The 16,137-nt window shown below is 38.3% G+C and overlaps 1 protein-coding gene across 6 annotated transcripts in view; it reads right to left on the bottom strand.

The window, feature by feature from the left end:
• GRID1 (glutamate ionotropic receptor delta type subunit 1) overlaps positions 1 to 16,137 on the bottom strand; it is a 555,275-nt gene that overhangs the window by 55,515 nt on the left and 483,623 nt on the right. For all 6 annotated transcript variants that reach the window (XR_007507329.1, XM_049810876.1, XM_049810875.1 and 3 more), the window contains one exon: positions 897 to 998. Coding sequence is in view for 5 of the 6 variants with exons in the window: in XM_049810876.1 (XP_049666833.1) it covers positions 897 to 998 (102 nt within the window). In the remaining variant the exon portion in view is untranslated. The remainder of the gene's footprint in view (positions 1 to 896; positions 999 to 16,137) is intronic.

The raw sequence follows: 16,137 nt of genomic DNA on the forward strand, positions 1-16,137 counted from the left end.
TGTCAGGCATGGGTGTCCTGCTCTCCTGGGGGGGAACACCAGGGTTGCTGGCAGCACAGCCACTGCAGTTGGCTGCCTTTGCAACCCGCTATTGACGTTCTCCTGGAAGGGATCTGCTCGCCTCCAGCAGAAGCTACAGCATAACCTTGCCTGACACCAGGCAGAGGAAAGAAAACTGGGGGCTGGGTGGGATGCCTTAGTGATCTTATGTGGTACCTCCTATTTGTACCATGATTCAGAAAAAGAGAAATAAAAAACACAAAAAGGCACCACATTCTGCAATCTGCAAACTACAATATTTTGGGCAGGAATGCATTAAAGTCCTAAATTGCCCCTAATTTAGCACTTAGGTGAGAGGAGCTCTGCTACGACACTGGATACTAACAGACAGTAGTCCCAAATGCGTAATGATTTTTTTGAAAGATTACGCCTTTCTAAAAGATATAGCTTATCTCAACAGGAATTTATGAGCTTGATGGAGGAAACACTTGATTAAATTTTACAGCCTGCAGTGTACAAGAGCCAAGATCAGATGATCATAATTGGCCCATCTGATCTTAAAATACATGAAATGTTGGAAACTGCATATCCGAGTTAGAGTACGGTATGTGGAATGCACCCCTGTGCACTCAGGCCCTGTGCTGCTTCCATGCCCAGTAGGAGCTACAATGCAGAAAAACAGCATAAGCAAACAAATGCTCTGTGTCTCTGACAGTGCACAGCTTCACATAAAATAATAAAAGGCCATCATCTATCTTCCTTGCTTATGCAACTGAACATCCAAAAATACAGAACTGAAAATGATAGGGAAAAATACTGTGGGAAGTGCCCAAAATACTCAGTCAGATCCTTTTTATTTTGAGCATTTTGTTTCCTGAACTCAAATGGGATCATACCAAGACAGTCACCACTTTGAGTGTCAATCCTTGTAAGTCATTGCCCAGACGTCGTTCTTGTAGGCTACCATTCAGTCCTTTCTCAGAGTCCCACGTTGCCAACTAGAACAGAAAGGACAGTGAGGCTGAAGGACTGTTAGGCAGAAATCTTTCAGTATTTACATAAACATTTAACAGTAGCATGACTGAATCCAGAACTGATATAGAGAGGATGAGAGATGTGTGGCTTTTATAAATGCAGAATCAGAATTAGTGAGATTCAGAGGACAGACATAAACAAGTACCTTGCCTGAATGTATTTATATCGATGCCTGTAATATAACTGCTCTATTATCTGCAGTATTTGTCATATTATTTCACTTAGATCACTCTGATACAACATTTCTCTCCAGTAAGTTTATATTGCCTGACAGTCCTCAGGATTATCTGTGGTCTCAGTATCCCATATTTCCCTCTCTGCTCAGATCCCCTACTTTTCAAACCATTCCTTACTGCTTAGCAAAGACCAACCTTTCTTCCTGGTGCACAACATTCTCACTCGCTCATAGTCATAAATTCTTGACACAGATTCTATGGTGTCAAACTGTCTGCTCTCTCGGACTTTCTTTAGATCCTATCTTAAGTCTGTTTTCTCTGTTCTTGCCCTGCTTCTGCCTCATCAGTAAAACAATGACAGCCTCTCAAGTTCCCAGGCTCCTGATGACCAAATATCTCGTATCTACCAGTACTTCATGCATCTGCTAGATGTATCTGGATGCATGTTTTCAGGATATCTCCCTGGAATATTACATCTAAATATTTTATTTGTCAATTAAATGTATTGCTTTAAAAATCAATTCTACTGCATATTCTGAAGAGAAATGCAGTAAAATTCAATAGAATAGGTTCAACAGAAAAGTCAATCTTCAGTGACCTTTGGATTATTCAAACTAAATATGCTCTTCAGCAGCAGCAGCAGCAGCAGCAGCAGCAGCAGCAGTCAGACACTCCTTTTGCCTTCAAACAGAAGGTGTCATTTTGTTCAGAAGAGTCATAAACAGTATCAAGTAGAAACTGTTTCCTCCTTTTTTTTCAGCTCTACTCTTAAACACCAATACTATGCTCACATATGTGGAAGCAGTGGTGTTAGCTGAAGGCATGCCCTGTAGAAATTAAACATAGGCCAAGATCTGTGAAATGTGGCTTCTTCCTGCCAGAAGCTAATTTTCATGTAACAAGTCAAAACCTTCTTGGAAAGAACTTATTTCACTGAAAATGCCTATGGCTAGATGTCCTACATGATTTACTTCTATGACTTCAGTTTTATCCTAAAGCCTCAAAAATCAAACCAACAAATAAAATGTGATGGGAAAGATCTGCATGGTTTTATTTTTGTTTTGTTGCACTAAACTGATAAACAGGGAACTAGAAAAGAACAGGACATTCAGTGAATATTCAGCCATCGTAACTATCACAACTGATGAAAATTATTCTGTAGTCACTTCAAAATTGACACACAGGAAAGGAAAGAATTAAGCTACACCTCCTTTTATGCAGATGACCTGGGGGACAGAGGAGGAGAATGAGTGAATATTATTCTGCTTTCTAATGGTACTCTTGAAAGCTAAAGTATCTCATATTGAAAATTCTTCCCCTGTGATGCCAGTTTGGAGTGACAGATGAGCTTCTGCACATAAAAGTGTCTGCAGCAATACAGGTAGATACCTATAGCCATGGTGCCTTCTAAATTCAAATTTAGATGCTTGCTCTGAGATATGCCCAGATGTTTCTTAGCTTTTGCTATTGCCAAACCAAATTGATGAATTTGTCAGCTGACATAAATCAGTGTGGTTCAACAGACTTCAAAGACCAGTTTAGGTTTGTATAGTATATATTGTGTCTCAAATCTGTACAGAAAGCTCGCTATCTAAGCCTTCTTCAGCTGTCCTATGCAGTAAGTATATGATAAAGATACATGGCAGGTTTTGGCCAAATGGCTTGCACAATCTACAGATGATGATTAAATATTTATTAAAAAATGGAAAATGTAACACATTCATTTATTACTTCACCGCTGGTGGACTGACATTTCAATTCCTCCTCCACTCCTTTTCTTTTCAAAATTTCTAGCTGAGTTCATGTTAAGGCCTTAGACTTTTCGAATACCCCACATTTCACATTCTGCATTAACTCTAACAATTCCAAAAAGGAACAGGAGACATGCCAGTGAAAAATCATAAATTTACTCCTTTTATTCAAAAGGAGCAAGACAAAGATTCCTCTTTTATGCAGTAGGGATAAGTGCAAGGAGGAGGACCGTATTTCACTTCAGCACAGAACTCCATAGTGTTCTCTATGGAGGCACAAACTTTTCAGTCTCTAAAATGTAAACTATGCAGATAAAGTTGATAAATGGAACATGAGGAAAACCATTTCCAGAAGGGATTTTTCCTGTGCATCCTTGTGCTTCAGAACATTTCATTTGTTCAGAATTGTGCCAGTTTTAACTTCTACTTCTTGCAGACAGAATTTTGTTTACAGGACCGATGTATTTGCATTTACGTCTATCAGTTTGTGACAGCTGACCTGCCAAGATCAGTGCCTGAGAAACTAATTTCCAGCACTGTTAAACACAATGAGTACTGCTGTTATTTGATAAGTTAGAGTTTCATTCTCTGTAGAAACATGTACCATGTTCCTACCAGAAGTCTGAAGCCAAAGGTTGCGTAGCACAGCCATTAGCTGACAGTAGATAAAGGGCCTTTAGATCTGATTATGACAAACTGCAGAATCAGCACTTGTAGGATGTATTTAAAAAATCAGTGGTCTCTGGAACATATATTTAATGGCAGTCTGGGTGGGGTTTTTTTGATTCTCAAGTTATTCCGTTATGGGAGTTCAAGTTTTGAAAACAGCTACTTTATTAAAGCTTTTCAACTTAAACTTTCTTTTTAGCTTCTCTTTCTAAAATAGGTGTATTGCTGGGAATCCTATAGTTCTAGCCATACATCAGAAGCTCAATCATCCAATAACGACAAACCAGAGGAAACAAATGTGAAATTCAGACAAAAAGGTGATTTGTTGAAAAATTCTGGCTCAAGACATGCTTCTGATTGTTATCAGTATTTACTGCATTTTCAACCAGAACTGCAAGGAAAAGCTTGGAAATTCACAATTGTAACATTGTTTTCAACCTCCACAAGCAATGTATAGCTCCAAACACATATAGTCAACACACAAGCAAAACAATTACATGCCTAGACAACCTAGGAATGTCAAACGATAAAGGATGTCATCCAAAGCATGCCTCCTGAACTTGCTGTTCAGGACTTTGTCCTGAAAGGTACTGGTATCGGTCAGGACCTCCAAAGAAAACTTGATGTCAATGTAACTTTAAGGTTCCCGAGTTTCCATCAACAAATTAGAAGTCAAATTTTACAAAGGAGTTTCATAACTTTGTTAACGATGCAGCTGCTTGCTGCCCAACACTTACTTGAGTGATTAGTTCCCCAGGGGAAATCACATTGAGAAGTCATGGTAACCTCACACCAGAGAATACCATAGAATCATAGAACAGTTTGGGTTGGAAGGGACCTTAAAGATCAGCTAGTTCCAACCCCCCTGCCATGGGCAGGGACACCTTTCACAGACCAGGTTGCTCAAAGCCCCATCCAACCTGGCCTTGAACACTGCCAGGGAGGGGGCATCCACAACCTCTCTGGGCAACCTGTGCCAGTGCCTCAGCACCCTCACAGTGAAGAACTTCTGCCTTATACCTAACCTAAATCTACCCTCTTTCAGTTTAAAGCCATTAGCCCTTGTCCTATCACTATATGCCCTTGTAAAAAGTCCCTCTCCAGCTTTCCTGTAGGCCCCCTTTAGGTACTGGAAGACTGCTATAAGATCTTCCCAGAGCTCCAGGCTGAACAACCCCAACTCTCTCAGCCTGTCCTCACAGGAGAGGTGCCCCAGCCCTCTGACCATCTTTGTGGCCCTCCTCTGGACTCGCTCCAGCAGGCCCATGTCCTCCTTATGTTGGAAGCCCCAGAGCTGAACGCAGTACTCCAGGTGGGGTCTCATGAGAGCAGAGCAGAGAGGGAGAATCACCTCCCTTGACCCGCTGGTCACGCTTCTTTTGATGCAGCCCAGGATACAGTTGGCTGTCTGGGCCGCAAACACACATTTCTAGGTCATGTTGAGCTTCTTGTCAACCAACATCCCCAAGTCCTTCTCCTCAGGGCTGCTCTCAATCCATTCTCTGTCCAGCCTTTATTTGTGCTTGGGATTACCCCAACCCATGTGCAGGACCTTGCACTTGGCCTTGCTGAACTTCATGAGGTTCACACAGGCCCCCTTCTGGATGGCATCCCTTCCCTCCAGCATGTCGACTGCACCACAAAACTTGGTGTCATCGGCAAACTTGCTGAGGGTGCACTCAATCCTACTGTCCATGTCACCAACAAAGATGTTAAAATATCAGAAACAACTCCACAGATGTGTGAAGACACTTATGAGCACAATGAAACAAACAATCCTTCTGCTCAAATAAATCAAGGCTGCATGCATTAAACGCTGATTTGCAAGATTTACTACCTCCTGTGAACTTAATCAATTAGATTGAGAGCCTGTATGGCACTTCCTTCAAGAGATGAAACTGATGATAAATTCAATTATTTGTTATACATCTGTTTGTCTGCAAAGTCCGCATGTTCATGCTTCTCTATTACACAACAATTACATATTCCTTAAAATCAGTAACTTAAATTTAGTTTTCCTACCTCTGCTGTGAACGCTAACACCACTGGGCTATGGCAAATGTCTGTCTCGTTCCCAAACAAATGGAGATGAAAATTATCCCAAACTGCTAGTAAATACAGTTGAAAACTGACATTAGCATAAAAAGTGAATATTTAATGTTTCTATCACAACAGTGAATAAGATATTTTAAACTATTTTAGTTTATGATGCAGTAGTTGCTGTCCAAATAACGCACGTCACTGCTTTCTAACATAATTTTAAGTATGACACCACCCTAAACATGATCTACTTTTAGGGAAAATGTGAGTCCCATAAGAAATAAACCAAGATAATTTTCAGCGTATGTATAGTAATGTTTGAAAGGGCTACAATCAATCTAGAGCATGCATCTTCTATCTTACCAAAACCTGAAAACTTTTATCTGGTGACTTCTTTGGAGCTAAGGTTATACTAACCAAAGAAATTAAATTTGGGAACTCCTGCCTTGAAACCTGAAAAATTTCTAACAGACAGGAAATCGAAGAGAGTGCAAAGCAGGCGGTTGTCATGCCATGAGATAGAGACACCTGTATCAACCCAGAGCACATTTTCTGTGAATATGAAAGCTATTCTGTGCATAGAATTAAATAAATTATTCTATGCCACTCACAATCTGATAATGCTTTTAGATTAAAGTTGAACTGAAACAGATTTCACTTCAATGACAACTTTTTTCCTAAACTTGAAGTCAACATAGTGTATATCAGCTATGATGTCCTTGTACCATGTATGTATATTTTGTGGCCTCATTCCCTTTGCCAGTCTTGCAATATGGCTAAACACTTACTGAAATATTTAATATAATAAAGCAGATTTTAAGTGAACATGATAATAAAAAAAACCACAAAAACCCCAAAATGTAAACAAGAAAATTAATGTTTATGGGAGACAAATATGAAATAAGGGAGTGGTCCATTAAGTAAATGGAGCAAATTGGACACTCCTCTGTTGCCATTCTAAGGAATAAAAAGAATTCCATTTAAATAGTAAGTAAACCAAATATTTACATTTAAGTCCATGATTCTTTTTTAAATGCAGTATATCAGTAGTCTAGAGAATTTGCTGTCATTCAATATCATTCACAACAAGGTATTAGTAGGACTCACACATTGGATTATATGTCATTCTTAAGCAACTGACAGGATTCCCTGAAACATCATTTCCATTTTTATGGAAACTGGCGTTGCCTTGAAGGTACCAAGATCTTTTCATTTGAAATATGGGACCATAATTAAAAAAAGTTTAAAAACATTTTGGACTGTGTATTTATGTAATCCATAGTTACATAAAACAGGATTAGGAAAATACAACAGTGTCAACTCTCATAGTTGCAAGCCAATCGAAACACCGATACATTTTATTTCTATAACATCTGTTTAATTATTAGGAATATTCTAACATTTCTACTGTAAAGCATAAGCTTCTAGTCATTATTAGGGATAAGATACTGGGCAAGATCACCAGCTGAACTGATTTAAGCTATATTGTGTGGTCCAGCGTAACTCAAATCTTGTTAGTAGTGGAATACCTGCAAGTCATCTGTGTCCAGATGTTTATTCTACTCTGATATTCTGCATTTGTTTATATTAAAGATGTAGCTTGCTTCTGAACATCCATGGTGGGATTGGAACACCTATGCACCCATAGCCATAGAGCCACCGAAAACTCCAAAACATATTCAAACTATGAAGCAGAGGCTTGTGAACCAAGTCTTCAGTGGTACAGAAACTCTCAGTCTTTTGGGTGAAAATCTTATCTCATCCTGTTCAATGTTCAAAATGTTCAGTTTACCATTAAGGGGCCACACAAGGATTGCATCTGCATGGTAAATGTTCAGAGAAGGGCAGGGAGATCATGGGAAGCTGCTCTCTCTCATTCCTGATACGTCAGCAAAGAGCTGACCATCTCCTGAGACAGTAATCTCTTTAAAGGCAATGCCTAGCCAATATAAAGTAAGAAAAACTGGAGGATAGGGAAGGGCTGCCTCCTCTGGGACTACCATGCCACTGTTGTTTGTCCAACAGGACCCTGGTTTCTGTGCAGGACAGTGAAGCACTTTGATGTGACTGTTGAGGCTTTAATGGGCCTTCAAGAATGTGAGAACCTCAGGGAGAAGAACAGAGCTTGTTCTAATTTTAGTGTTTTGCAAATTTATGGTGCTAAATAAATGATAATAAAACATCTCTAGAGAATCACATGAAGATGAGCATTAGGCAGCAACACCCTGGAATTCACAAGTCATTCTGGACAAACTGGACTACTTTTTTAATAGCGCTGCAGAATTAATAGGTAGCTGGAATGAAGAGAACAATATACTTGTATCTGAATTTTAGTTTTGTTTCATACAGCGTCTTGTGAAACCTCACCTAGGACAATTTGAATTTGTTTCCTGAATAAGGACAATATCACATGATTTATAGACTAGCTTCTAAGCAACAATGAAGAACAATGTATTAAGATGAGGAGAGAAGTTTTGAGGTAGCTTAGAGTAAGTCAATATTAAGATTTTATTTACTCATACCTTTTTTAATGATTTGGAACAGGAAATAGCAAATTACTAAAATTAAAATGTCTAAGAAGCAAAGATATCTCAGAACTCGGAAGCGCTGCAAATATGTCAGACCAGAACAGTGAGAAAAATAAATGAGAGTGTAAGAATCCAGACATGAAATAATAATAGTACGCATCTTGCATAACTAGAAGCGAACACTTATGAAAAGGAAAAATGAGAAATAGGGATACTTCAATTGAAGAAACAAACACAGAAATTAATGTTAAAAAATTGTGCAGGGTGAAAGCAAGCTGCAAAGGGATGATGAGCTTGTAATGCAGTACGGCTGCAAAAGTACCAGTGTGGTTTTGGACTCTACATGTCTCATGGCATAAGCTGCACAGAGAGCAGTCACAACACAGCTGAGAAGAACATACAGTCTTAATACTGTGTTTAGTATCTGTCTGAACAAGATTTAGGCATGCTGGAAGAAAATCGAGGGAGAACAGGACAACTACTACTGGGGTGGAGTCGTCAGTTTGTACAAGAAGAGTAAAAGACACAACTGTGAATATCTAAGATAATGATGACTAAGAAATGGGAAAATTAGAAGCAAAACTAGATATAAGACAACAGAGCTACTGCTGCTGACTTCTAATAATCTACAGAGACCCTTTCATATGAAATACAAACAATTTCCTAGAAACATTTATTCATTCTCAATGTGGACTGTGAAATGAGGAATAGATGTAAGGGCAGAGTTTTTCCGGGTATTTCTAAACAAAACAATTTTTCACAGGAAAGGTTTGGCACATCCAGGATATGAGAAAGTGAATATATGAAGGAAATCAAAGAACAGCTTGACAGCCTGGTGGTTCCTGAATTCACCAGAGATAGCGGATCTGAACCAGTGTTTCATATAATGCTGGATCCCAGCCAAAGGTGATTGGGATACTTATCTCCTATGTGGAACAACTTCCTTCAAGTCCCCGAGTGCAAGGTTTAGCCTGTGATCTCATCAGTTTGCCAAATCTCAGGTGAGTGGATTAATCACCATCTTTAAGGCTAGTGTGGGAGCATGTTATCATTCACAGAGGGCAAAGGTATTGGTTTAGCCGTTAGGATGAACGTCAGGTATTTTCATCTCCAATAGAAAAATCCATTCCCCACTGCTGAAATGAATCCATTCCTAGAACTCAGCCAGAAGAAACTATGTAGAAAGTGCACTGAAGCAATTTAAGGTCCCAGCCTACAATCACTTAGAATTGTGCTTTAACTTAACAAACCTACATAATACCATTGAATCCTGAGAGTTACACTTATATAAAGTTAACTGAGCATAGAACTAGAATAGAAAATAAAGAAAGTTCAAGAACACTGAAGGAGGGATTTGAGTAGGAGAGAGCAATTGACCTGAACTGACATATCTCAGGAAACAGATATACACCACTGCTCTTCTGAGAAGCCAGCGAGATAAATGGCAAATGTCTGGGATTAAGATGCCACATGAAGACTGCCTTTGAAGTAGCGTGATGCCCTTCAAACCATGTAAGAGAACTGGCTCGCAATTAAGAGAGAATAGCATTAACTGAGGCACTATCACGTAGATAGTCCCGTGAAATTCTTATTCAAGATTTAGGGAAACAAATCTCCCATTGTACGAACATAATGTAACTTTGGCAAGAAGCTGCATAATAAGAAGCAGAAAACTTATACAAATTGGAATGAAAGTTTCAAAATAATGCAAAGGGCTCAAACCCAATGAAAAGTGATAAAAACTACTTTTAAAAAATGCAAATTAGTATCAGAAACATGGTTTTGCCATGTAAGATCGATTACAGTATTAAACCACTATCATCCAGAGAGTAGAGTCTAGGACATAGAGTCTCTCTCTCCATGTCATTTACAATAATTTCTGCATAATAGATAGGGAAATCCTAGAGGGCAAAAACTACAACACCTAACCCAGAACTGTGGGGGTAGTTTAGGAGGACAGAGAACTACAAAGAGAGGATTTGGTACAGGTATTTCAGCATTAATATTCATCCTCAAGAAGCCTGTGTATTTATTCAGATCTTGCTCTACAAATTGTGCTGTTCACTGCAATCAACAATTTTGACCTTACCTAGCATAACTCAGCAGTATCTTGCTCCACTATTTTTAAGGTCCTTCACTGCAGAGAATATCAAATATTTTGATGTGAGAAGAAGTGGTTTCCTTTATATTCTTCATTAGCCAAAGATCAGTTCAATTAAATGTAATGGCCATATTATTAAAAGCCAACTATTTTACATATAGTAGAGGTCTACAACAGGAATGAAGATTAGACACATTATGCCTTATACTGCTAATATCAAGGAAGCTACGATATTCTTGTGCACACATTTGTGTATGCAGTAGCTTTGTACAGTACTGTGACTCAGGAGTTTGATGCAGAATTGAAGTAGTAGTTTTCTGTAACCCTACAGCTTTTATTGACAGAGTATAAGACTTCTCATACCCCTTGGGAGTGGACCAGCATCATATACTTTTTATTTTATATTGCATATACATCACATTCAATATTAGGTTGAAGGACATAAATTATGAGTATTATATTTTTGCTGAAATAAGCTATTGCTCCATTAATTGGCAGAATGAGGCATTATTTTGCCAGCAAGTCACTGAAGGAGCAATGACACCAATTCAGGATTGCTTCCCTTTCCATATTGTGGTAGCCTGTGAGCAACTCCAGTCTCTCATGGAACACAGAGAAACACCTATGTTCTACTGTGCCGAGCCCAAGCAAAGCATGTACGGGGCAGCAAATCCACATGAAGCAGAAGAAGGACCTGACAGAACATGACAAGATAAATGTAACCTGTTAATATTCATTATATAAAAGTATAAATAGGCCATCTTCAGCTCTGGTAGAATAAATTGCTTCAATTAATACTAGCCTTTGAAGGAGCAGTGACTGCAACATGCTGATGTTATTAGTGCAGCAACACAGGCACTGGAAAAGATGTAGTATTAAATGAAGCAATCATACGAGTGATGAAAACAATATGAACAAGAATATTATCCTCTGATGGCTTCTCTATAAAGTGAAGTATTACTCTGTCCCCAAATTTTTGCGTTTTTTTTCCTAACACAAAATCAAAATGCTGTGAAAATGGTGTTAAAAATTAATTTGAGCTGTTTTCTTCTAGGATTTTGCAGGTTTTCTCTTGTAAAGCAGTCAGATAACTTCCACCCCTGTCCATCTGCACTTTTGCCACTTTTCAAGGCTTTAAAATATGAACAACATGCTATAGCATAGCAATGCTGTTGTTGAATCAGATGGCAGTGTTGCTATAGCAAAGGAAGTATGTGCAGCATCACAATTCTTCGAAGGGTTGAATAAACTGTGAGTACCTAAGATACTGCTGAATCAGGCACTTCCCAGGGGCATTGTAAATTACCAGTGGATCTGAACAACCAGGCCTCTAAGCAAAAAATTAAAACTGATAAGTAATCACAAAAGTTAGACCCATTCAAATATAAAGTCCACAACCGATGTCACAAGCGAATGGCTGAAACACCCTACAGCACGAGCTCCTTGCCACTGGGTTACCTATTTGGAAGACAAACAAGCCCTCTCATCTTTCTTTTGCAATTTTAAAAACAAACAAAATTGCTGCCCAGTGAGAGATGGCAAGTGCCGGATTCCAACAATACTCTGGACACTGCTGTTAAATATGGAAAGTCAGGTAGTTCAAGAGTAGCCGCTTGTGGACAAAACTGAAAGAATTCCCCCTGCCATTACTCATTATGTGTGGGTAAAACCGAAACAAATCCATTTCACAGAGAACAGGTTCATTTTCAATGTTTCCAAATAATCTTTGGTGGGAAATTACTAGCTTCTGATAGCAGAACTACCCTTGATATCTATGCAATAGTAAACTCAGCAGACTGTTTTGTAAACAAAAAGATCATTGAAAAGTTGGATCTAAGAACAAATACAAATTCATGTTGATTTTATATAGGTTCTTGACCTGCTCTGTGCAGTGTAGTAACTGAATACCTCCTTGTAGTCATGTTCTGAGAATTTTACTGGGGAGGGAGAGCAAGAGAGGACTGTGTAGCTGGACAACTGTCAGGACCTGGTATCTTTTCCAGTCATTCTGCACGACAGCTCTGCACTTAGGAATTAATCAGCACGCTACAATTGGCTATGGCAAAACATCTGCTCTCTTTTTTGAGATGAATTTTTACTGGATTTCTTGGATATTATCAGAGTGGAATGCTTTTGACTTCTCACTACATATTCAAGAAACCTGTATTTATACCTGCAGTTCTAACAACTGAACTTTTTATTTCTTGGCCCATTCTGCAGTCATGTGAGAAAGAGACCATGGTGCGACTTCACCCGCTGCAGACCTTCTGAAATTTGGCCATCACAAATTCACTTTCTGACTGATGGCACTGAGTCATCTCAGAATGAAAGTGAAGTTCAGCACACTCTTTGGTATCACCTGCCGAGCTAGCTCTCAATCCTGTATCGAAAAATGCTCTTCTCTCAAACTCCAGATACTTTTGAAAAGCTCCACAACTTCAAGAGTACTTTTTTCCAGAAAATCACTTAAGAAATAAAATTCTTCCTAAAATTTTCATTTGCAAAGCTTTGAGATTCAGTGTCTTACATTTTTCATGAAATTTGTATACACTTCTTATTTTATTTCATTTTCCTACCATTGCTGTTATCAAATTACCTCATGATATTTTGGTCACAGCCTTGGTATAACAATAAGGACAGTGTTCTAGAGGAAAAGATATCCTATTCACATTTTAATTCAAAAGGTATGGATTTATAAATGTAATTTATAAAACAAATTTGAAAATGTAACACAAAAAAGTCAAAGTCTTAGACAAAATGTTGATACTTTAAAATGAACATTTTAAAAACCAATATTTTATCAGGGTTGCTGTCAAGAGAAGTTAATGTTCTCTGGTGACATAGGTAACAACCCTAAATGCCAAAGTTTCCCTGCTGAAGGTTTTAAGTGAATTTTGACCAGCTCTGGTTATCGGCACTGGAATCTAGACCTAGATCTATGGAACACTGAAAATTCCTGTTATAAATTTAAAAGTTCAGTTTTTTACTGAACTTTCCCTTATTTTGATTTTTACAACATGACTTCATCTTTATCCTTGCTTCTCATAGAATGTGAAACAAAATGACTTCAACAATTTGCAGACATTTTTGTCCTCAACAACAAAGAAAACAACTGAGTAAAAAACCCGTAACTTGGTGTTTGGTAATGGATAATTACCTCTCCAAGAAACAGAAGCTCTGTAGAGAGTATTAAGGAAAATATGAAATTTTCTTCTGTGTAATGATATACATTTAATGGTTTTAATTAACAAGCTATATTGAGACAGCTTTCAAAAAATAGATTTTTCCCTTTCGCTTTGTTACGTACATAGAGCAGGTTCTGTATGGCAAATAAAATCAGCTTGCTCACAAAGCCAATTAGCAGAGAATATACAAACATTATATCCATAGACATTATCATTTATATAAACTATATACCAGTTGCTAAGTATTCACAAGGAATATAACAATACAGTTAGCTAACTTCTGATTATTCTTCATAAAGAAACCATGGTAAGTGTGGAAAATACTTTTCCATGTTACTGGTTACAAACTGTTTGCTTACAAAGATTTTGCCCTCCTTTGTTTTTTCCCCACTTCAAATCAACATTGCAGAGACTTTAGCTTTAAAAAAAACACCCTGGAATTTCAGAACTTCTGAGCAATTTTACGCAGTGACAGCCAGTGCACATATGGTGTATAAGAAAGATTACAGTAATAAATACTTTTCCCCAGCTCCACAAACTAGCATGCACCAGCAAAACTCCATCACTAGAAAGGATGTGGTAATTTCAGCAAAGTAGTCAAAGGTAAGAAATGAAAGCAGGTAGGAAAGACAGCTTGTACTATGTGTAATGCTTAAAGGCTTGCCTTTCGGATTCCTTACCGCAGCTTTCAAAAGAAACACTGAGCTCCAAGAAGCTTTATAAGAGAGCCCTACATCATGTTTGGAAGGATTCAATAACTTAGTAAGTTTATATAATTACTACAAAGCTCATTTAATATTGCACCTGATGCTTTGATGTTCCCAAAGTGTCGAGAAAAGCTTTTACACAGGCCAAACCTGATCAAATTAGAAAACGAGACATGACTTATGTGTGGTCCGAACTTCTCAGTTTGTGGTCCGACAAACTCTCTGGGCCCATGGAGGGCCACACGTGGGTAGGAGAGGTTTTGCTGGGGGAAAGGCAGCAGCTCTCCGGGAATGGCCCACTGCTCAGATCTCCCTAGCACATGAGCTTAGCTTAAAACATGACAAGGTTTATTCCTACAGCGTAAATGGCTCTTGGTCACTGCGGGGCAGGTAGTCTTTCAACAATAAACAGCAGAGTATTTGTACGCAGCAGCATTAAGGGCTAAAATGGGCAATGCCTTCAGAGAAATATGGATGCAGAAATATGGCAAAGAATTACACAAACATATTCCAGGAGGAAAAAAACACACATTACAATCATTAGATCCCTTCCTTACTGCTTTAACCTGATATTCTTTTTGTTGCTATGGTGATTGTTATCCAGCCATTTATACATTTAAAGAAAAAATCAGTCTTCCCTCTCATGAAATTCTAAGTGTGAGAAATATCTCCTTAACGTAATATAAAGACTATTTTCTCAGTGGACCCATCAGGCATTCATTTTCCTAAGGTCTTCTGAGTCCATTTAAACTCCTCTCTTCCACACATTCTGTGGCAATGAATTCCAAAATATAAGCATACAGTCTCTGAAATGTACTTTCTTTTATTAGTTGTAAGCTGGCTACCTGCTCATTTTATTAAGTATCCTCTAGGTCTGCGTTATGAGAAAAAATGAATAATTGTTCCCATTTCATCTTTTCATCTCTTTGTTTCATAAACACCTAGCGACACTTCCCTCTTCTGTCTGCTTCCTGAGCGAAAGAATTATGGTGTCTATAGTCTGTTCATGTAGAAGCAATCTGATATCTCCAATCACCTTTTTTCCTCCTCTGTATCTCTTCTAGTTCATCCATATATTTTTCAGAGAAGGGAAAAAAATAAAACTCACATAAAAACCCAGACCCAACCAAATAATAGAGACTGGCCAAAAATCAGCCCATGGAAAATTGGAAAACTGGCTTCAGGAAGCTAACTTTCTGATACAGTATTAAACCTTTATTTTAAAATTATCTTAGAAGAGTTGCCTCAAAAATCTTCAATGCTGCATTTCAGCATTAAAATGCAGACACAGCTGAACAAGGAAAGTGGAAAGCAAATGTCACTTGCCAGTAGAAATCGAATATATTTAGGTAAGATATACTTAGAAAATGGAAAAGAAATGCTTACCTACTATATGCACAGTAAGATGTATAATTATGTAATGTTTCTTGGAAAAAGAAAGTTTCATTCAGTAGAAAAAATGATAACACCCTCCACTGTATTAGTTGGGAACTCTTCCCAAAACCCTTGCATTGCATAAGCAAAAGGCAGCATACACGAAGCAGAAAGCTATGAGCTAGCAGTAATCTCCCTCCTCTCACTAGGCTCAGAGTAAACTAAATCGTTTGTTGGTATTTGGCTGCCTGCAACTCTTCATAAAGCTAAGGGGAATTTGCAGCAATTGCTGAACTTCCAGCATTTCTGTAGATCGTTTTTCTGTCTGCATAAAGGACATCAGGCCTTTACAAATGTTCCGGCCAACATGGATTTTTTTGTAATTCACAGAATTGCTTTGCAGGTCCCAGAATGTCTGAAGGCTACAGACTCTGCTCACAAATCAAATTAATTAAAGGAAACAAAATTAACAGTGTGTTAATAATTATGGGTTGTTGTCCATATCTCCATGGTACAATATTCCCATCTGCTTTGGAGCAGGCTTAGGACAAGCACTGATGGTTGAAAGGCC

Source organism: Accipiter gentilis, chromosome 9 (assembly GCF_929443795.1).
Source record: "Accipiter gentilis chromosome 9, bAccGen1.1, whole genome shotgun sequence".
Taxonomy (NCBI): Eukaryota; Metazoa; Chordata; class Aves; order Accipitriformes; family Accipitridae; genus Astur; species Astur gentilis.